At 50.2% G+C, this 21,491-nt stretch overlaps 11 protein-coding genes across 11 annotated transcripts; 6 read left to right on the top strand and 5 right to left on the bottom strand.

The window, feature by feature from the left end:
• Nucleotides 1-1,550: 1,550 nt before the first annotated feature.
• Nucleotides 1,551-2,529, top strand: VTN77DRAFT_6581 (uncharacterized protein; the record flags this gene model as incomplete). Its single annotated transcript, XM_069422875.1, has 2 exons — nt 1,551-1,617; nt 1,673-2,529. The coding sequence occupies 2 exons, from the start codon at nt 1,551-1,553 to the stop codon at nt 2,527-2,529; spliced, it is 924 nt and encodes a 307-aa protein (XP_069281491.1).
• Nucleotides 2,530-4,903: 2,374 nt separating this feature from the next.
• On the bottom strand, nt 4,904-5,253 carry VTN77DRAFT_6580 (uncharacterized protein; the record flags this gene model as incomplete). Its single annotated transcript, XM_069422874.1, has 2 exons — nt 4,904-5,154; nt 5,226-5,253. 2 exons carry the CDS (start codon nt 5,251-5,253, stop codon nt 4,904-4,906), a joined length of 279 nt encoding a protein of 92 aa, XP_069281490.1.
• A 1,618-nt stretch (nt 5,254-6,871) lies between these two features.
• On the bottom strand, nt 6,872-7,972 carry VTN77DRAFT_6579 (uncharacterized protein; the record flags this gene model as incomplete). The annotated part of the gene is made up of 4 exons (XM_069422872.1): nt 6,872-7,198; nt 7,251-7,606; nt 7,662-7,730; nt 7,789-7,972. The coding sequence occupies 4 exons, from the start codon at nt 7,970-7,972 to the stop codon at nt 6,872-6,874; spliced, it is 936 nt and encodes a 311-aa protein (XP_069281489.1).
• Nucleotides 7,973-8,319: 347 nt separating this feature from the next.
• Nucleotides 8,320-9,258, top strand: VTN77DRAFT_6578 (uncharacterized protein; the record flags this gene model as incomplete). Its single annotated transcript, XM_069422871.1, has 2 exons — nt 8,320-8,371; nt 8,426-9,258. 2 exons carry the CDS (start codon nt 8,320-8,322, stop codon nt 9,256-9,258), a joined length of 885 nt encoding a protein of 294 aa, XP_069281488.1.
• Nucleotides 9,259-10,890: 1,632 nt separating this feature from the next.
• On the top strand, nt 10,891-11,448 carry VTN77DRAFT_6577 (uncharacterized protein; the record flags this gene model as incomplete). The annotated part of the gene is made up of 1 exon (XM_069422870.1): nt 10,891-11,448. The coding sequence occupies one exon, from the start codon at nt 10,891-10,893 to the stop codon at nt 11,446-11,448; it is 558 nt and encodes a 185-aa protein (XP_069281487.1).
• Nucleotides 11,449-11,503: 55 nt separating this feature from the next.
• Nucleotides 11,504-12,286, top strand: VTN77DRAFT_6576 (uncharacterized protein; the record flags this gene model as incomplete). Its single annotated transcript, XM_069422869.1, has 1 exon — nt 11,504-12,286. The coding sequence occupies one exon, from the start codon at nt 11,504-11,506 to the stop codon at nt 12,284-12,286; it is 783 nt and encodes a 260-aa protein (XP_069281486.1).
• Nucleotides 12,287-12,635: 349 nt separating this feature from the next.
• Nucleotides 12,636-13,160, bottom strand: VTN77DRAFT_6575 (uncharacterized protein; the record flags this gene model as incomplete). The annotated part of the gene is made up of 1 exon (XM_069422868.1): nt 12,636-13,160. One exon carries the CDS (start codon nt 13,158-13,160, stop codon nt 12,636-12,638), a length of 525 nt encoding a protein of 174 aa, XP_069281485.1.
• A 291-nt stretch (nt 13,161-13,451) lies between these two features.
• Nucleotides 13,452-16,778, top strand: VTN77DRAFT_6574 (uncharacterized protein; the record flags this gene model as incomplete). The annotated part of the gene is made up of 1 exon (XM_069422867.1): nt 13,452-16,778. The coding sequence occupies one exon, from the start codon at nt 13,452-13,454 to the stop codon at nt 16,776-16,778; it is 3,327 nt and encodes a 1,108-aa protein (XP_069281484.1).
• Nucleotides 16,779-16,993: 215 nt separating this feature from the next.
• Nucleotides 16,994-18,301, top strand: VTN77DRAFT_6573 (uncharacterized protein; the record flags this gene model as incomplete). Its single annotated transcript, XM_069422866.1, has 1 exon — nt 16,994-18,301. One exon carries the CDS (start codon nt 16,994-16,996, stop codon nt 18,299-18,301), a length of 1,308 nt encoding a protein of 435 aa, XP_069281483.1.
• Nucleotides 18,302-19,051: 750 nt separating this feature from the next.
• On the bottom strand, nt 19,052-20,026 carry VTN77DRAFT_6572 (uncharacterized protein; the record flags this gene model as incomplete). The annotated part of the gene is made up of 3 exons (XM_069422865.1): nt 19,052-19,435; nt 19,511-19,801; nt 19,904-20,026. The coding sequence occupies 3 exons, from the start codon at nt 20,024-20,026 to the stop codon at nt 19,052-19,054; spliced, it is 798 nt and encodes a 265-aa protein (XP_069281482.1).
• Nucleotides 20,027-20,560: 534 nt separating this feature from the next.
• Nucleotides 20,561-20,992, bottom strand: VTN77DRAFT_6571 (uncharacterized protein; the record flags this gene model as incomplete). The annotated part of the gene is made up of 1 exon (XM_069422864.1): nt 20,561-20,992. One exon carries the CDS (start codon nt 20,990-20,992, stop codon nt 20,561-20,563), a length of 432 nt encoding a protein of 143 aa, XP_069281481.1.
• Nucleotides 20,993-21,491: the final 499 nt, after the last annotated feature.

Genomic DNA, 21,491 nt, shown 5'->3' with positions numbered 1-21,491 from the left:
GTCCGCGTACCGGGCTGGCTGCGTGAACGCGATGTCGCAGAAGTACGAGAGCGTCGTGCCCGGGGGGTCGTCGGGGAACTCGCGGCCTGGCACCGGCACTGTGTAGGCTACGTAGCCCTCGGTACAGGGATCGCCCGGCGGTCCCAGATTGCCATGCAGCAGGTCGAGCCCGATGTTCTTGCAGTTTGCCAGCCGGTCAGCGCCCGTGCCCGGGTCCGCGGGGTCGGGGACGATCTGCTTGAACACCGACATCACCGTGGCGTGGTCCGCCTGGGGGAAGTACTTGGCCCAGATGTCGGCGTACGTGTCGTAGTCCTCGGCCACGCGCGTCACCAGGTCGATGGCGTCTGGCAGCGCCTGCTGCAGCGTCTGCTTGTGCTGCGTCGACGTCTGGTCGGTGGGCCAGTCATCGAAGATGGGATACGCTCGATGAACCAGACTGGAGGAGGAGGGAGGTGCGCTGTGGACGAGAGACGCCAAAAGCGCGAAGATAAGACTCAGATGCATTTTGCTGGTTGATCGACTGACTGACTTGTATTGCTTCCATGCTGTTTTCTCAACCAGACCAAGCAGCTATTATACAACTCCCTCACCCTCCATTCCTACCTGTCTGACCTGAAGAGATCTATTTTGAGCTTCCTCGCCCCCATCTCGTTCATGACTCGAGATGGATGGGACGGGACCCAAAAATACAGCATTTGGATAGCGGCTGGAGAAAGCGAGCCAGGTAAGTTCAGCTGGCAGAACTCGAAAGCATCAAGACTAACAGGAAAGAAGATGAAACAAGAGCAAAACCAACGCGAAGCCACAGGATCTAGACAAGGATGTCAGGGGCAGTGAGGAAGAATAGAGGCTATTAAGATGGTTAGTGTGGATTATATGACTTGCAGCGCAGGATCGATACGAATCGATAAGCGCTAACGCTATCACCAGTTAATGCTGGATGACATACAGCTAGCCCCCGTTTCCCCCACGGGGCTGATATGGATCAGTAAGGCTGAATGGAGCTGAACTAGCACGGAGCAGCGATGCTACTGGTTGGCATCATTCCCCTGCAGAGTCCCTGCAGAACCCTGAAGAACCCCTGCATGCTCCGCCTCGCTTATCATCTGACACTTCTAACATCAACTGATCGATTTGATTCTTCAGATTCTTCTCTTCACGCGTAGGATATGCTTCCTTCTCCAACGCTTCCTCTGACATCTTCCTCGAGTCAGCAGCATGAATTCTTCCGCGCTACCTCCAGCCGTGTCTATATCCAAACACAACTATATCCAAACAAGTCTACATCCAAATATATCTCTATCCAAAAATAACCTGCCATGATATTGGTTCCTGTCAGCCATCCTCATGCGAAACTGCCGGTGCTTTGGATAGCTTGCATGGGCTCGTCAGACTTCAACATGGCAAGATTCAGTGATGTATATCGACCTATATATGGACCTTTCCACTCTCGTTTTTCCGAAGGTATTCGTCTGAAGGTATTCGCCAACAACTCCTTCATTTCGTCACTTCGTTGCCAGATTGTTATGTTGTCTAGCTGATTGAAGATGATTTTCTCTTCTTTCTACTACACGCTTGCGCTGCTGGCTACGTGTGTACAGATATTGGCGTTTCGTAAGTTGCACTCTCGCCAAAAACTATACGCTGACATTCAACTGACCCATTTCAGCATTGGAAGCCAGCGTGGAAACAACCTTGGAAACCCGCTCCACCATCCCCCTGACCATCAAAAATTATGCTGCGTTAGGAGATTCCTACGCAGCAGGCATCGACGCCGGGGCGCAGCTCGACAGCAGTTGCTGGCGATACAACGACAGCTATCCCGCGCAGCTCAACCGCACAAGCACCCTCGGTCCTGACCACGAGTTTCAATTCGTGGCCTGCTCCGGCACTATCATGAAGAATATTAGCCCGTTCTCGAGCTCCGGCGGCAGACAGACCATCGACAAGCAGATCGCCGCCATCTCCACCCCGGACTTTGCCACGGTCTCCATCGGCGGCAACGACGCGGGCTTCTTTAACATTCTCAATGCATGCGTCTACCGATTCTACGGCCCGTGGTCCGGGAATTGCACGCTGGAGTTGGAAAATGCCATGCAGACCATCGCCAGCGACACGTTCGCCTACACGTACAACTCGGTCATGGATGCATTGCTGGCCAAGAACCCCGCAGAGACCTTCCGGATCTTTGCCAATGGATACAGCCCCTTCTTCGACGATGCCCTCTCGGACGATTGCAACACCCTCTCGCTCGGCTACTGGAGTGATACCAATGGCCCCTGGCTGACCGTCGATCTCCGGCGCAGCCTGAACGACGTCTGCAACGCGTTGAACACCCGGATCGGCGACATCATCCAGGCGCGCAACGAGAACAAAGTCATCTTCGTCAACTGGGCCTCGGCCTTTGACGCTCATCGTTTCTGCCAGCCCGGCAAGGGGATCGAAGACGGCGACAACACCTGGTTCTACGACGCCGACTTCCGCACCACGTACATCCAGGACATCAACATCGACACCTGCGAGTAGGACACGCAGGAGTCGGGCGACTGGGGGCAACGTGCCGACTGCGGCATCGCCATGGTCCACGCGAAGGATCCCACCGCGACACCACGCGAGGGGGGGGAGTATCCAGACCTCTGGGGGTCGGAATCCCCTCAACGACGGCACCGCGCGAGTCTTCCATCCCAAGACGCAGGGCTATGCGACCATCGTGCAGGTGATCCAGAGTCTGTGGCCGTACACGCCGGCGTCGGCGCCGGCACCAGCACAGCCGTCCGCATCAGCCAAGCCGTCGATAAGTTGCGGCCAGACGACAAACCACGGCGGCTCGGTCGAGGTGCTGATGGACTATGCCGGGGAGTTCTGCACGCTCGACTTCAGCAAAAGCCAGACGCAGTCGTACATCAACGGGACGACGAGCTATACGCTGAGCTATCAGAATCCAGGCAAGGGGTATTGCATTGACGCGAATTGTCTGTCGACGTTTCAGGCTGGGATGGAAGCGTGTAAGCATCAGTTGACTCTCCCCGAGAAAGTCATATGTATACTGAAGTTATCCAGGTGAATACGACAGCCACGACATCTACGACAGCGGCAGCGCATCCATCTCGTGCGGGAAATTCTCCTGGGAAATCAGTCCAGCGCCAGCACCAAAACCAACAACAACCACTGCACCCTCACCGCAAGCGACCTGCAAGGCCTCGGGCCCATATATCTCGGAGGCCGAGTGCGCCGACAAATGCGTCGGCGGCGGCAAGTGCGAGTGTGTTTCGGCAGGATATGAGGTCATTGAGACGACTTGCAGTTGTGTCTGTCCGGTAAGTAGATCTGAGGATCTCCTAAGTGGATAATCTTTCAAGCTAACAAGCATGAAAGAAATAATCACTACGATCAATCCAAGTCCATAGTCATTATGATCCATGGCTACCGTACGTAAATTCTTTTCCTTCCTCCTCTTCTGAGTCATCTGAGTCTTCTAGAACTAGGGTATATAGATATGTGGATATAAGCAGACCGGGCGAGGAGCGCCTAGGCGGCAGAGTGTACAGTATATTGATGGAATTGGTCATGGAAATATTGGGCTGTTCTTCTTTTCTGTTCCTTTTTTTTTCTTTTCCCCCTTTTTCCCCTTTTTAAAAGGGATATAAGTTACCAACATCGCCGTTCATAGTTTATAGTCCATAGTCTATTGTAATATACAGTTCATAAAATATAAAAAAAATATCATGTCCTCTGTATCCCTATTTTTTTTTCTCTTACCCCTTAAGAGAATTAATTTAAGCACTATGGGACTATACAGTAAATTGAGTTTCTGACATTTGTCTTACTGGGGTGACGTCCATCTTCTTTATTAGGGTTAGGGATTAGTACTAAACTCGTTCAAACCCTATGTAAACCATGAAGTTTGTCCCAAATGAACCCCAAATGGTTAACAGTTAATAATTTATTAACGTCAGGGACATTCTAATCCAATCAATTCAATTCACAGGAATTATTAATAATTAACATTGAGAGAGAGTATGTGTCAATTACCTAGCTACGTAGCTACATAGCTACATAGCTATGTTTGTTATGTTACGTACTCTATTACTGTACATTATCGTCAAGTTTGAAGCAACAGTTAGAACTCAGATAGATTAGATTAGATTAGATTAGATTAGATTAGATGCCATGGTCTATGGGTATGGCCATGGTCTATGGATTCATGCATGTATTATGGATAATGCAATGCAGTGTAATGCTGTAGTGTAGTACAATGTATGTAGTACAATGCAATGCAAGTAAGTAAGCAAGCAAGCAGGCAAGGCAAGGAATGGATAAGCCACCATCTGTTGGCGGACGCGATACCTGGTTCAGATTCACCAAGAAGTTGGTGTACTGTCATGGCACCTCTTTTTGGCCGAGTCTGCAACAATATTTGTTCTAAATGGCTGCTGTATGTAGAGGCAAAGAAAAGCAAACGTGGGATTTTTTTTAAAAAAAACACAGTCGAAGTTCTAACAGTTATTTAGGGATCCTCCTGTTGAGGGTATGTTAAAATGATGTCGATTGGCATGAATATGACTTTTTCTTTTCCTCTTGTTTTTAAAAAAAGGAGGGGAGGAGATAGAGGTCATCAGAATGGGTTTAAAATAAATAATATACTATAGATCTATCTAGGTGGTTAAATTTGTCTTTATACATAAATCTTCTTCTTCTTCTTCTTCTTCTTCTTCTTCTTTTAGGGGGAACATTATATGACAGTTGGATATTATACAGACAGACCTTCCTGGTGCATACATGCCTCAATGCCCTCGCTGAGAGTTCTCATGCTGAGATCATAGCTGCCCACAGTATATATACAGCCGTGATGAAGTTGAATCTGGAAAACAGGACAAAAAACAAACCCTGGGTATATCGGTCATGAAAGGCCTTCGGTATCCCGTACATCGTTTCCCTCGCTTGTCAACGCATCATCGCGTCCACGCTCTTTCATACTGAGCCTCTTCAAAACCGAGGCCAGGCGGTCAACACTTCTGACGGTGTCGGGATGCTCAGGCCCGAGCACCTTCTCTCTTCCCTCCAGCGCCTGTCGATACATTTTTTCTGCCTCTTGGTATTTCCCCTGGTTCTCCAGCACTATGCCGAGGTTACTGATACTCGTGAGCGTGTCTGGAAGCTCTGGTCCGAGCACCTCTCTTCCTTTCAGTGCTCGTTGATGCATTGCTTCTGCTTCGTCATACCTGCCCTGGCTATTCCGCGGGACGCCATAGTTGTTGACCGTGGTAAATGTATCTGGATGTTTGGCCCGAGTACATTTTTATATACTTCCAGCACTTGTCGATTCATTGCTTCTGCCTCTTCATACTTGCCCTGCCTGTCTAATACCCGGCCGACGTAAGTAGCACTAAGGGTGTTAAAATGGACCCGAAAGACAGTGGACTTTCTCCTGGCGGCCATCCTAGACTGTTTCTAGATGGCGATGGGCGGGGACTGACAATAGTCATAATGGCATTGCGACGTTCTTGAGCCATTATTATATTGTCATTGTCTAAGAGCGTCAGCACAAGGCTGGGCTGACCACTGCGGGGTATCGTGCGAAAGCAAACAAGGCTGGGCCTCTGCTACTTAATGTGTTATGAACCAGGGTGCATCGCTCCTGCTGGGCGAGCTCAGGCAGCCTGCTAAAACGAGTAGGGCAGGTAGCAATCCGAGACAGACCTACCTCGGTATTAGAGATCCCAATAGATGCGACTTCTCGATTAATGAAATCTATATCACACTGGAATCCCGTTTATAAGCAGAGATACTGCTATAACCCTAGATATTATAGCTAGGGGCTTATAAATATTCAGGCAGTGGGAGTAGTATAGTATAGGGTTGTTTCTATAAAGCAATATTCGATTTGGCATATTCCTGGTTAGTAGTGTCATGTCATTGAAGTTCTCTAGTAGTTTTGGACATTCTAGGGGTTAAACCTATAAAGAAGGTAGAGTACCCAGCGTACATACATGGCAGCAAAATTACTATGTGTTGCCAATTAATATAAGTACCTAGAACTATTAGTAGAATATTAACTAGACTTAGACCAAGGTATGGTTCGCCGTTTATGACGAGATCCTTTTTTTTAGCAACCTCAAATGTAATTGTGACAATTTCATAATCAGCCAGTACCTAAATATCTGTTTACAATAGAGTAGATTATATACTCTGACAAGATCCTCCATCAACAAGATAGGCCTTTCGATCAATCTTCATCTCCCTCTTGGCTCAAGCTTGAATCCATTGACTGAGTTGACCGTTCAGGAAGCTCATCCCACTCTGACAGGTCAGGTCAAGCATATTGAATTCATTCCAATGACCAGACAAGTTTTGTTGAATACGGGTCTATCTATCTGGCCAGTACGAACGTTGAAGAAAAGCCATCTTTATCTCATGCATGCAAGGATTTGTCTACTGTATTTAATCAAGTTCTATATATATAGTAAGAGGTTAATAAATAAATAGCCACCTTCAAACAAAGCAAAGCATTAGTAATTTGGGGATATTAAGTAGGGTGTAGTTAAGGTTCAACTTGTTACCTCGCCCTCTTTTTGCTGATAAGTCTTTGGCCTCTTTAACCGTATATTATACCTATAGATATATTACTCAATGATGAAAGAAATCAGTCGATTAGATAGACGTCCCTAGCGATCTTTTTTATAGTTGAGCCTTGTTAATAAGGCGAGGGAGGAATGGAGAAGAGAAAGGTTCCTCATATTTTTTTGAGTACCCGTACAGTAAGGAATAGTGAGATGACTACGACGTTTAACTATTTATACATGATTTCTGTAGCGCTCACCACACCACGCGAGCAAAAGAAAAAAAAACAAGATTAGTCTGACTGCGTTCATTTCTTTTGAGCATCCGCCACATCCGCATTAATGTTCAGACCCAGACCCTCGGCATCCAGATACAGCTTGTTCTTGCCAGATTCCTGCAGAATCGTCGCGATGTTGCGTGCGTTCTCGATCCGTCGCAACTCGATGTAACTCTTGGACTTCTTGATGGCTTCACCGATGAGCTCGGCGGAGCGGGCCTCACCCTGTGCGCGCACGATGGTCGCTTGCTTCTCCTGACGCGCCTTGTCGACCAGGAATGCGGCGCGCTGCGCCTCCTGCTGGGCCACTTGCTTGGCTTCGACTGCGGCGGTGAATTCGGGGGAGAATGCAAGGTGCTAGAGAATATTTATTATTACAGTCCACTTCATCTTAGGGGATGAAACCTACCGTCAATGACACATCATCCAAGGTAATGTTGAAGCGGGCCGCTCGTCGGGCCAGGTTGTCGCGAACCAGTCTCGCGACGTTCTCTCGCTGTGTGATCAGCTGGCTGGCGTTGAACTGGGCCACTACGCTCTTCAACACTTCATTGACGATAGACGGCAGCACCCGCTCATCAAAGTCCGTACCGAGGGTCCGGTAGATCTGCGGAAGGGCATCGATACGCGGTCGGGACAGGACACGGCAGGTGATGTTCACCATCTGCAGGTCCTTGGTTCCGGTCAGAGACGCAACGTTGCGGGGCTTCGCGCGGACGTCATAGATGATGGGAGTTTCAATCCAGGGAATCTTAAAATGCGTTCCTAAATAAACTTGTGAGCCTCTGCAAACTAATTCAGGTGGATCAAGGGATTGTACCTTCGTTGTATATCTCCTTCTTCACACCACTTATTCTGGAGTACTTGATGGCGCGGTGACCACCATCCACTGCAGCCCACCACATCAGCATCCAATAAATAGCACAAGTACGACTAACGCATCTCACCATTAAACAGAGACTCCGACAGCGCATATCCTCCCAGCAACAGCACGGCGAAAGCTGCCGTTGGGCCCACTCCGCCGGCCTGGGGAAGGCCAAACCGGAATCCACCACCACCGCCAGCCCGCCTGGCTCGGTTCTGCAGGATGACCTGCAGCCTCTCCCACTGCTCCCGCGGGTTTCCAGCCATGGTGTATGTCGAGAAAAGGGCACCTCGGTTGGTGTGGTTGAAGAGCTGTGACGGATGCGATGAGCTCCGGCGGGAGGTCAAAAGTTGGACGGACTTCCCGGACCAATTGGGCTAGTCCGGGCGGTCATTCGGGGCATTATTCTGCAGAACGTCAAACAGCAGCAACAGCTTTGATCCCACGCGACAGATCAAGCACACTAGCTATAAGCACACGAGTACTTTCTTGGACTTTCATCGTCCCTTTTCTTTTCTAGACAGTCACCCTGTTTCTCTGATCTCTCCATTCTGAGTGACTGTCCGATCACGACAGTGATATCATCGACGCCAGACTTTGGCGTCAGTCCATCATGGCTCCCGAAAGAACAGGGAAGAGCGTCTTCCTGGGAAATATTCCCTACAGTAAGAACCGACTTCTTTCTTTTTCTGCCAGCTGATCCATGCTAACGATTCTAGATCTCACGGAGGAGCAGGTCAAGGATATCCTCAGCTCAGCCGGCACGGTGACCAAATTTCGCCTCATGATGAACCCCGAGACCGGGAAGCCCAAGGGTTATGGATTCGCCGACTTCGCCGACGCCGACGCTGCTGCCTCTGCAGTGCGGAATCTGAATGACTACGAGATCATGGGGAGGAAGATCCGGGTGGACTGGCCTCATAACAACGAGAAAGACTCGATCCCGGAAGACTATTCGCAACAGACTGCCGATGGCCAGACGGGGTACCAACAGCAATCGACTACTCTTCCTCCACTACCCCCGGGTGTGGAAGTGCCACCGCATCTTGACTGTCCAAACGCCATCTCCCAGACGCTCGCCCAGCTTCCTCCAAATCAGCTTCTTGATGTTCTCTCACAGATGAAGCAGTTGGCGGTGGCGGATCCTGCACGAGCGACGGAATTGCTACGACAGGCGCCGCAACTCGCATATGCAATCTTCCAAGCTCTACTGCTTATGAATCTCGTCGACTATAGCACTCTTGGGTCTGTCGTCGAACAGGCAGCCCAACCAGCTGCTACTACTCAGCCGCCACAACCTGCTGCTTCTGCTCCACAGGCTGGTCAGCCTTTCCAGCCGTATGGTATTCCTGGCCAGGTATCGACGCCCCCCATCCACAGCACGCCTTTTGCGCCACCACAAGGTCAGCCACAGCAACAGATTCCAGGGCAAGAGGAGCTGTTGCGGCAAGTATTGGAAATGCCTCAATCGGCGATCGACGCTCTTCCACCGTTAGAGCGGAGTCAGATCATGTTATTACGGCAGCAGTTGATGCAGAGTGGGATGAGATAGTTGCACTGGTTTGGTTCTGGTTCCTTTTCATGCTTTCCAGATTCATTCGTTGCTTGTTACTTGATTTGGTCTCTACAAGCGTGGAACCACAAATACTGGCTGGGAGGGAACGGCGCAGGTTGGTCGGTAAGATGTTTGTTTGTATTTATTTGTATTTGTACTGTTGGACCGGGCTTTTTTTTTCTTATGAGTTATTTCTTTTTCCTTTGACTTGGTCAATTCTACTTGCAAATACGATAGCATGCCTGCATGACATGACTATACTATTAGCCTGTCCGTTTTCAGTAGTTCCTTTACTGTGCTGCCTTTGAGATAAAATCCATATCCTTATTATTTACATGACAAGATAGGGAGCTCAGCTCCTATGTCGGGTATTCTCCAAAGTCCAACTATGCCTCTGCTGCATTATAGATACTGATCAATACCATGGCACCATACTCTTGGACCACGCAGTCTATAGCTATTTCTTTTATTCCACTGCAACACATACAACTTGTGTCACAGCCCGTGGATATCCTATCGGATAGAGTGGAGGAAAAAATGCTACCTCTGAGTGGAGACAACCTGAGGTACAGAACTGCATCTCAACGTCTCCCTTTCTCCATAATTAGGTACATTACATGCAGAGTACTTGATAGCTATATGCCTAGCAGGTACATAATACATAGTGAGACAAAATGTGGCTTTGATTCTCTTTGTTCTTTTTTAAAAATGTTATAAATCACACAGCTCTCTTCCTCTTCCTTTTCCCTTGTTTTTCTTCTTTCTTTTTAGTTGAGAGTTACCTACCTGACACTTTTTGTTTATCAACTTTTTTTACGGAACAGTACAAAATGTACTATTATAATGGGACAATTTGCGAGGACCCTCTGTCCTGTAGCCATTACCCACTCAGGAACCTGTAGAAGCTGTCAGTAATGATGACACCTGCGCCTGTGGACTGATAGACTAAGGATTCTCACGATCCATGATCGTAATATATGAGTCGCTATACATGTCTGCCGTAAGAAGAACTTGCAAGCAAGCAAGCAAGCAAGCAAACAGTCTTTTGAAATATGTAGGTAGTATTTTCCGTACCGTAGATCCTCCCTCCCTCCAAGGCCTGCCTCATTTTTCTTTCGTTTCCTTTTGTTTCATTTCCTTGCCGCTGCCATGCTGTGGATTTGCTGGTTGGATAATAACCCGCTTCATTTCAAGCATCTTCTGCGGAAATCTCTGTGCATAATTTATTCTGCTTGGGGCAGAGCTCTTCTTGTCATTCTCAATGAGCACTGCAGATGGCCCTATTAATCATGCCCACATGCACACAAAGCAGAAACAGATTTCTTTGCAGTCCTTCCTGTAATGGCGATGTGTCTGTTCTGTTCTGTTCCTTTGCCACTATGTAGGCCTGTCCTCTTCTGTGAGGCTCCATTCTGTCTATTAGTGGAGTATATACACTGATATCAAAGTCTCCTTTAAGCGTGATTCTGTTCACAATGTATCAGAAATAGATGTCCCTTCTCTAGTCAAGTTAATACTTTTATCTGTACCTACACTGTACTTGTAGACAACTGGTAATAGCTATACTTACTTACATAGATAGTCCATTTATACATCTCCCTATCCTTCTTCCCCTGCTCCAAACCTGGTATGTTCCTTCACAAAAAATGCTTTTGGACGATCATCCCCTTGCATCTGGTCGTTCTCTGGGGCAATAGTAAGGGGAATAGTAGATGTATACTCCCCTGCCATCCAGCTTCAGGAACACAGCAAATGCATGCCGTCGTCCCTGTCGTCACACCTCTGCCTTTCACAGCATATTTATCCTCGGCATGTTTGTCCTCGTGCACACCATGCCGAGCCAGCCCTAGGTACATAGGTCGTGAGAGCTCAGACACAGACACAGACACAGACAGACACGTCGTCCCTAAAGGGAGTATAAACGAGAAAATTTTTCTCTTCTCCCACATCTCTGACACGCTGTCACTCGTTTCCTCCTTCTCCATTCACACGTTCTTCACCTCCATCCTCGAATTCCCCCTCCGACCATCAACCTTTTTTGGTTTTCAGTCCCTCATCATATCTCTCACAGACACTTGCCTTTCATCCTTCTTTTGTCAGTCATCCAGGTTGTTGAAGAAAGAAAGAGGTCTCAAGCCTTGGATTTTGGATGGAGACTGTCTTGGATTCTTGAGAGCGTCGTTTTGACAGTCAGTTGGTAGTCTTGTTTTGGATCTCGTGGTCGAACGCAAGCAAAGAGAAGATGGCACCACCGACTCGAACGCAGGCTAGAGCCCAGGCTGGAGCTCAGACTCAGACTCAGACTCAGGTTCAGGCCAAGGCTAAATCTCAGGCTAGATCTCAGGCCTCAGCCTCGGCCTCTGCTTCGGCCTCCTCGTGGAAGGTAAAGCCGACTGTCCGGCGAGAACCAAAACGAATTTCTCGATACCCACGCGTTGAGCAGGAAGAAAAAGAAGAAGAAGAAGAGCACGAGCCGAGTCATGGTGACGACGACATAGGTTCCGACTCTGATGTGTTTTCATATTACGAGACTGATTCCGGTGATGACGACGATGAGGGTTCTGACTGCCAGATATCCACAATCCAACTCGATAAAGGCAAGCAGAGTCATCATCAAAAGGGCGAGAATGATGACAAAGACGAAAACATCGAAGACCCACAGCCCAGTGATACCATGCTCCTAGACGAGCCAGAGCCAGAGATCCCCGAAATCGAACGCATCCAATTCATGTCAAACAAAAAACTCTGGAAAGCCGGTCTGGACGCGACGCTGCCGCCGATCGACAACTTGGAGGAGATATTTGACGACATTGCGCGCCGCGCCATGGCGAATAACTTCCAGGCGTTCCTGAACCACCTCGCGTCAAGAAAGCTGCGCGTTGTCACGATGTGCTCTGGGACGGAGAGTCCGTTGCTTGCGATGGAGATGGTTGGTAGGAGTATGTTGCATCCTGTCAAAACAGTTATCTTATTTTTTTTTCGTTTATCTTTCTTTCTTTCTTCTCTTCTTTTTTCTCTTTTGTAACGAGAAACTAATCCACTGCAGGCCTGAAAAAGCTCTTCGGCCAAATCTTCGAGTTCGACCATCTGTTCAGCTCCGAAATTGACCCGTTCAAACAAGCATATATCGAGCGGAACTTTCATCCTCCTTTTCTCTTCAGAGATGTCAAGGAGTTGACGAAGGAGAAGGCGTAAGTACAACCACTTGTCTAGTACCTAGCACTAAGTATAAGTACTAATCAATAATATATGTATAAAGGACAACCGCCTACGGAGCAGAGTGCGAAGTCCCCCCAGACCCCGATATCCTCATCGCAGGCTTCTCCTGCGTCGACTTCTCCGTCCTGAACAACAAACAGAAAAGCCTCACCGACTCAGGCGAGTCCGGACAGACGTTTTTCGCGATCATCGGCTATGCGAAGCTTCACCGGCCGCCGTTGGTCGTGCTCGAAAATGTCAAGAACGCCCCCTGGCCGGCCATCGCCAAGCTCTGGCAAGACATCGGCTACCTGGTCGCGTACAAGATCGTCGACACGAAGCATTTCTACCTCCCCCAGACGCGGGAGAGGGGGTACATGGTCTGCATCGACAGTCAGCGAGTTGGTGGTGACCAAGAAAAGCTGCTGGAAAAATGGTCGGACACGTTCGAGAACTTCAAACGCCAGGCCAGCTCCCCCTTCACGAGCTTCACGCTCGAAGAGGACGATCTGCGCCTGCGCAAATCCCAAATGGCCCTCTTCAATCGCCAGGCGAACTCCACGCGGGCGGCCGTCGATTGGTTGAGGTACAAGATCCGCCACCAGGATTATCGCCGCGAAAAAGGGCTCGGCCACAGGCGGCCGCTGACCAACTACCAGGATGGCGGCAATTGTCGTCCGCCGACTTGGACGGATAGACATTGGTTTTCGCTGCAGGTGGAACGCGTTTGGGATACTATTGATATGAACTTCTTGCGGACGCTGCGCTGGTCTGGGTTCGATATCAATTATAAACTGTAAGACTGTCCTTTCATCCGTATCTGTCTATATATCTATCTATCTATAGATAGATAGATATAAACCCTCCCTCCCTATGCTTATAGAGAAACATTGCTGACGTTCGTCAGGCGCATAATCGACCTGTCTCAGGGCATTGATCGCGAGGTTGACGGTAGACCGTGGGGTGTCGCAGGCTGCATCACTCCCAGCGGGATGCAGTATGTAACGACCCGAGGTGGAATGCTCAGTGGTCTTGAGTCGCTGGCTCTGCAGGGTTTACCATTGGATCGTCTGTCGTTGACCCGCGAGTCTTCGAGAGAATTGCAAGACTTGGCTGGCAACGCCATGAGTTCGACGGTCGTCGGGTCAGCCGTTCTGGCGGCCCTCATTGTTGGTTACAGAGCGCTGGACACGGAGTCGAAACCGTCACGAGTGACCGAAGTGGATGACGACAGGAACTCTTCCCAAACTTTGGAGCCCAGCGGAGAATACGAGATGATTGCCCGATCCCTAACGGCATCGATCGTCTCCCGCGATCAGCTTTCTGATATCATTCTGGCGGCTGCGAACTTGGCTGCGAGACTCTGCACCTGCGAGGGGCAGACCTTCGTCAAGCGCCAGGGCATCTCCCAATGTGTCCTCTGCGGCCACACGGCGTGCGACGAGTGTCAAGGCAACCCGATCCATAAATACCAAGCGGTCTCCAACGCCATGCTGCAGAGGCGCCATCACCCTTTCAGATTTACCGACAAGTTGAAGTGGCTTCTTCCAGTGCGTGTGAGGATGACTGGGACACCGATACAAGTGTACCAGGCTACGCAGATGAACGACGACGAGCCTCGCGATGATGTGTGGACCAAGTTCTTGGAGGGCATTGCCCCTGCGTATGGCGACGTGTTGCGATTTTCCACGCTCAAACGAGCAGAGGACTGGACGGCAATATACGAAGGCCGCCATTCAATGCTGCACTTGGTTATCGGAAAGCAGGGCATACAATGGTTTCTGTACGTTAGACCGCCGCGTTCAGATGCCTCTGTGAGCATCAGGAGAGAAATCTTCCTCCGGCCCGTCGCTCGAATGAGAGTTGCCGACGACGCCTCATCCCTTCTGGAAGGCGTGTGGGAAGTCAGCTTACCGCTATCGAGCAAGATGACGTTGTACTTCACCGGCGCAGGAGAACGGGTGCCCTCGCACGAGGCTCGCTGCGGTCTGCAGGGGCCAGGATATGAAAACAGGAAGGTATGGACCCGGATCTCTGTCCAGGCTGCAGACGAAGCAGTGCAGGATCTCGACATGGATATCCGCGGCGTCTACGATCTCCTGCCAAACTGCGGCACAGCGAACGACTCGCTCCATAGAAGACCTGCTCGACCCGGATTCCCAGCCCTTTATTTCTTTTTGGATCCCCGGAGATTGGGACCTCCTGAACTGGACTCCTTTGTCTTTTCGACCAGCCACCATCGTCTCACGGGTGATCTGTCGAGGCAGATCGTCGTGGAATTAAACCACAATTGGAGACAGTTCAAGCAGCGTTCGAGGGAAACACCAGTGACGGGGTTCTATCGCAAATGGGTTGCGTGCCCGGATCTTGCACTCCAGGATTTGGATCCCGTATTACCGGTCGCGAGTCGCATACTCCTTCCGACTACCACGCTGGACATCGCCAGCGCTGGGTGTAACGAGTCAAATATCCCCGTCCTGGCAATCTCTGCCGTCTCTGCTGAGACCGCCGGGCCCGACGACTTGCCTTGGGAGCGTGGCCCTTGGAAGGCGCTGGAGATGAATTCCGACAACGTTCTCCGTCGCTTCGGTTGGCTTTGGCAGAAGTTCACGAACCTGTCTATCTTCGAAGGTTGGAGGAGGGTCATGGGCGCCGAATACGCTCTTTGCGACACGTGCGCACCTGCAAAGCCGAAGATGATTTGGAAGATTCTGGGAGACCCAGGAAAGGATCGCCTCGCGCCGTGCGAGGACCCCTGTGACGCAGCGAGGTATGAGCGGCAGTTCAAGGCGAGACCGTCGCCATTCTTGGCTTTCACTAGGATTGACGAGAAAGGCGTTGGCCATCTGTGTCTGGCTCTGAACCTCAAGACATTGCTTCATCGCGCTTCTGCGAAGTTGGCAGGCCGGCCGCAGGAAAATTCCGAGATCGAATTTTACTGGCGGATGAAGGCGAAAGAGATGGACATTGGGGGTCCTAATTTCGCAACTCTGCGCCTCACGAACAACAGTGAGGACAAGGAGAATGACCAGCCGCCTAACTTTCGTGATCAACAATTGAGACCTGATCAGTTACGCGTCCTATCTTGGATCCGATCCTGTGAATCAGACGATGTCGCCCCGTTCCGGGAAGAAGAAGTCGAGGAAGCTGTCTTGGGACTCATGGCATGGCGAGTCGAAGCCAAGGTGATGGTAGGTCGAGTTGTCAGAGGGGGAGTTTTGGCCGACCAGGTTGGATTTGGTAAGACTGCGTTGGTTTTGGGGACAATTGACGCGCAGCATGAGAAGGATCTCCATGAAGCCGAACAGCCCTGCATTGGGGCGATTCCGATCAAGGCCACCTTGATCGTCGTGCCTGATATTCTGTTCGACCAGTGGCAAGCGGAAATCAAGAAGTTTTTGGGCAAGACATACAGTGTCATGGTGATTTCCAATTGCAAGTCGCTGTTTTCGAAGACGATCGAGGCGTTTCAAACAGCCGATATCATCATCGCGGCCTGGCCGGTCTTTACCGGGGTAGCATATTATAATCGGCTCGAGCAAATTGCTGGAGGACCGTCTGCGCCAGTAGCCAAGACGGGGAGAATTTTTGAAGATTGGTTTCATGAAACGCTGAACTCGATTGCATCTCATGTTGACGTGTTACGAGATCAGGGCCCGGAGAGATTTCTGGAAGAAATCCAGCACAAACGGGATGCCACTCGAAGTTCTGACACCTATAACCGGTACATCCCATCACGAAGGCTAAAGGGACAGAAACTAGCCAACAAAACTGCTGGTCAAGCATCGAGAACAGGCGACAACGCCAGTCATCAGATAGAGGGAGAAGCAGAGACGGCGCAAGATGCTGCAGAAGGCGAACAAGAGACCTCTTGGGGTCAAAGCAGTAGCGCAGCGAAGACCGCAACAACCAAGACAGCACAAGCCGGTGCAAAGAAGCGCAAGTTAGCCGATACCAAGAATTCATCAACTAAAACCGCCCCAGAGTCGAAGAAACCCCCGAAAACATGGAACGACAGAAAGGACTTCGGCATCCCCGAATCAGAGGATACTGAAATGGGTGACGTGAGGAACGTCGTCTTCCACATGTTCCGTTTCCAGCGGGTGATTATCGACGAATTCACGTATTTGGAGACGAGCAGACATGCCTTATTGTCAACAATCAAGGCGCGTTCGCGGTGGCTTCTGTCGGGGACACCGCCCATCAATGAGTTTTCCGAGGTTAATACATTTGCTCGCTTGATAGACGTCTATCTGGGGATGGATGATGATGAGGCTCAGAATTCAAAACGGCTTCGTTCGGGTAAGAACGTTTTCTGAACAATACCCCTTGAAGGAGATGCTTGCTGACCGCAGGCAGATGCCGAGATCTTTCAGTCGTATCGAAAACTGCAAAGTAGCGACTGGCATGTAAGACGTCATGGTCTTGCCCAAGCCTTCTTAGACAGGTTTATGCGTCAGGTATGGGGACAGACTTCCCTCTCTAGGTCATAGCCATTGCTGATAAACAACAGAATATAGCCGAAATCCCTGTGATGCCATTCACAATGCATTACCACGCAATCACCTTGTCGGCAGTCGAGACAGCTCTCTATCACGAGCTAAAACTGTACTTTGAGTCCTGCAATGCGAGGGTTCGTCCTAGCAAACAGGCACGATTCAGCAATGACCAGTCTGCGAGGATCAACGAGGTCTTCGAAAATAGCGACACCTTTGAAGAAGCGCTGATCAAACGTTGTACATATTTCAATGCGATGCCGAGCTGGTGCGAGACTTCAGAACCTCTCGACACGCTCGTCAAGGTCATTCAGCGTCGCAAGCGGGACATCGCAGCTCTTGTGACTACCATCAAGAGGGATCTGAAACAGGCAGTATGGCTCTTCGTTGCCCTTGGACAAAGCGACGAACACTTCGCCAAGCTCGAGCAGAGCGTCACGAAACACGACTTCGGCGACGCGGAAGTCACCAAACAGGCTTCGCGACTGGTCAAGGACGCCCTGCAAGCGTACCGAAAGAATGATTGGACTGAGTTCTGGAGTAAAGGGAAGTCTGAGAAGTCAGCAAGCCAGAAGAAAGCGTCCCATGAAGATAGCGAAAGCGAAGGCAAAAGCCAAAGTGACGAAGAATCAGAGCATCCAAAGAAGAAGACCAAACTGTCATGCAAGGACGCCGGTGGTACTGGAAAGAAGGAAACTCAGCTCCCACCGTTCCCTGAAGACAAGAAGGAGCGCGAAAAGATCCTCCGTGAAGCTGCGACCACGCTACGAAGCAATATCTCTGAATGGGTGACTCAAGCACGAGCCCTGCGCTTCATGGAAACAGTGCACAGGTTCCAGCTAGGAGTTAACATCCCATCCTGCGGCCGCTGCGGTCGTCAGCACGCTTCCTTCGGGGCTTACAACCTTCTGGGGAAATGCGGACATGTGGTCTGCAAAGAATGCGTCGATGCCCTCGTGAAGAGCGAAGAGTGCCCTGTCCATCAGTGCAGAGGCGCAGTGAGTTCAGCGTACATCCTCAACGGACGATACTTCGGGCGACACCAGAGCCAGGCGCCGGTGTCCAGCTTCGGCGGGACCAAGCTGCAAGAGCTGGTCAGGTTGTTGCAAGACACGACGCGTATCCCGGAAGAGGACCGAGTCATCCTCTTCGTGCAATATGAGGAATTCATGGATGCAGCGACGGCAGCTCTCGAGGCCAGCGAGATTCCTCATGTAGCCATCGGAGCAAGAGATCGTGGAGTTCGTCACAAGGTCAAGGCATTCACGAATGACAACAAGTCGGAAGGAGGGGATCCGAAAGTGTTGATCCTCATGCTGGGAAGTGAGAACTCGGCTGGGATGTAAGTAGTAGTCGTTCGTTCACTTCCCCCCTCCATCCCTTCCATCTTCAAACACATTCACCTCACTGAAACAAACTTACTGACGCAAATCCAGCAACCTCCAAATGGCCAACCATGTCATCTTCCTCGCCCAGATGTGCGCCGCCACAAGCTACCACTACGAGTCCTCGATGACGCAGGCCGTCGGTCGCGCTCTGCGGTTCGGTCAGCGCAAGCACGTGCACGTGTGGTACTTCCTCGCGCTGAACACGATGGACGTGGCTATCCTGCAGAGGCAGACGTGCAGGATCCTGGTCCGTCGGCCCACCGGCGAGTTTGATCTTGTCTATCGAGATGAGATTTACCCGGAGGATCTTGTTGGGTGGGATTTGCCGGCGCTAACTAAGAGGGGTCAGAGCTATCTGCGGAGTTGATCGAGTCTTTTGAAGGTCCTTTGTCCAAATTGGCAAGGCAAAGCAAAGTTCTGTAGAGTAGTGAGATTGAAATAGGAATTGAAATTTTTGAGGACGTAGATATCATGCTGAGGCGGCCTGCGGAGTAATATCAGGATTCGGCAAATCTATAAATCTCTAATGTCGGTCGAAGAAGCAAACTTTCGAGATTTATATGGATTTCGGTTATATCCATGATTCTTGTGCCGGGCAAAAGCATAGACATGGTATACTGTACAGTACGTAAAAACGCCCGACGTTTTCCACCACAGGTATCTAGATTGAGATGTCAAAGCTCTATGACAGAGTTTGGGACAACGCCTCTAGTCCAACGCTCCATCCTTTCTCATAAACTCATCAGGATTCCAGGTCGGGTTGTGCAGATTCGTCAAGCCAGCGCTGTTCTCGCAGGACTTTCTGCCGCTCAAAGGCCCGGGAGGCGGCACCTTTACGGTCTTCCCGGTCTCAGCCGCCAGAGCAGATTCCTTCAGAGCCGTCAGGAGAGACACGATCGACTCGGGGGTCAGATCCTCGTAGTAGTCATCGTTAATCTGCACCATGGGGGCATTCACACAAGCACCCAAGCATTCAACCTCAATGAATGTGAACAGACCGTCTTCTGTCGTGTGTCCGGGGGTGATGCCGAGGTGGTCGGAAATGGCCTTGACGATCTTGTCGCTACCGCAGCCACCGAGTTGGCAAGGTGTCTAGACAGGCCAGTCAGTCTGGGCGCATAGATTCTCTTGGATACATGCAAGATAACAGTGAAGAAAGCTTCATACCGTTGTGCAGACTTGCACAAAGTACTTGCCCACCGGTTCCCGGTTGTACATCGTGTAGAAGGTTGCGACTTCATAGACACGCATCGGGGGCATCTCCAAGATCCGTGCGACCTCGTTCATGACGCTGATGCTGGTGAAACCATGTTGACGCTGGCCCAGGTCCAAAAGGGGCATGACGGCGGCCTTCTTATACTGTGGGGGGTAGCGCTTGAGGATCTCATCGATGAGGGCGAGGTTCTGCTCGTTGAACTTGAAAGGGATCGAGGGGTTGTTGTGAGGCTTGTTTCGATGCTAGAAGCAGATAACAAAAAATCAGTATGGACAGTCGACAATTGGCAAGACAATAATCTTTGACGCCAAATTGACTGACTATGGAGGCGGGTCGTAACATACCACAGCGAGCACATCACTGAGGACCTGCGGTCCAGCGGAGAAAGATCTCCATTGCTGCTTCGAGATCTGAGGAATTACCCGGCGGCTACAGCGCGCCACGGAAGGGACGAGTTTGGAAGCCATTGCTGGCGAAGTGATGGGTGAGAGAAGTCTGGACAGGTTGCTGTGTCGACTTGTCGCGATGTTGGAGAAGTTATCCGAGTCCGGGTGGCAGAGGCATTCGCGGGTGCTCATCTGGCCAATCAGGGCACGCAGAATTCCTGATCAGTCAGCCGTGCCAGTGCCAGCATCAAATCAAGAAACTGAACCAGCAAGGTGCAATTGACTACAATATTTACACAGAGAGGTATTGAGTCAGAGAAATTATTTGAAGAAAGAAAAAAATGGATGCGGATGATACTCGTTGGACGATACTCAGTGTCAAGAGTCTTTCTCCGGTCATCCACAACTTATAGTTTACGAGTCGAGAGTGTAGGACTTTGAAACGAAATGTATTATCACTAAAGGCAGCTTGGCTGACTCAAAAGTATCATCATCATTCATGGAAGTACCCAGACAAGAGCAGAGTTCCGCATCACTCATTATCATTACTCATCCCATCGCAATCACCGATAAGCCCGCCCATTCCCAACATCTTCCCCCTTGTTCTTAACGTAACTACACATTCTCTAATTTGTAGACCTCATACGCCGGCTCCTCGTATGGATGAGCCTTGAGAAGGGCCTCTACGGCTTTCAGCATCGTCTCTCTTCCCACGCAGAGTATCTCGACCTTCATCTCCTCGACGTGCTCGAGCTTGCCCACCGCCCCGATATTCGGATTGGCCCCTTCGTTTGGAAGAAACTGCCCCGTGCCGGGGTATTGGAAGCAGCACTTGGTGTATTTACCGCCGGGGAAGGAGCCCGCGCCCGTGGCGAAAACTGCCTCCTTGCAGGCTTCGAGGTGGGGGTGAGGAACGAAGAAGATGAGCTTGTAGCGGTCCGGAAGCGGGTTGCTGGTGGAAGACATGGTTGCCTTGAGGAACAAGTAAGGTGAACGTTGGCAGTATCGAGACCAGTTTGCCACGGAGCGTGTGCTTCGACTGTACATGGAGGAGAGGCAGTTGGAGAACCTGGACTTGTTTTGGGTCGTGGAGCGCTGCAGCACGGATTCTTAGACTGCCCCTAGATTGATTAGTCAGCATCCATAGACCCCTCCTCTAGATTGGATCAATGTCAGCTGTGATATACATGCTCATTCACACAATATTAGACAAGGGATCAGAGGCATTATCATTGGTAATTATTTACACACTAGCAACGTACTTGTGGTTTCTCCAGCACCAATTTACGCTCACTGTTTTTGTTTGTTTTCAGCTTTCCTCGATTGTAAGGTTCACATACTACGTACAAATGTGGGGACGCGTTTGCTAATATCCTCATTCATGTATGAACGATTGCTGGTGCCTTTGTGTCTTTATGTATCTGTTGACATGAGAAACAGCAGGTCATAGGGATATGGAGTTCGTGAGCTATCGTAGATATCCTCAAGGTCCTGATTCGAGAAATTATATGGTGAAATGCTCGATTCTGCAGGAAGATCAATTGGC

The sequence above is a fragment of the Rasamsonia byssochlamydoides genome (assembly GCF_041956645.1).
Source record: "Rasamsonia byssochlamydoides strain NRRL 3658 unplaced genomic scaffold VTN77scaffold_5, whole genome shotgun sequence".
Classification (NCBI taxonomy): Eukaryota; Fungi; Ascomycota; class Eurotiomycetes; order Eurotiales; family Trichocomaceae; genus Rasamsonia; species Rasamsonia byssochlamydoides.
This window is presented reverse-complemented; position numbering and strand designations above follow the sequence as displayed.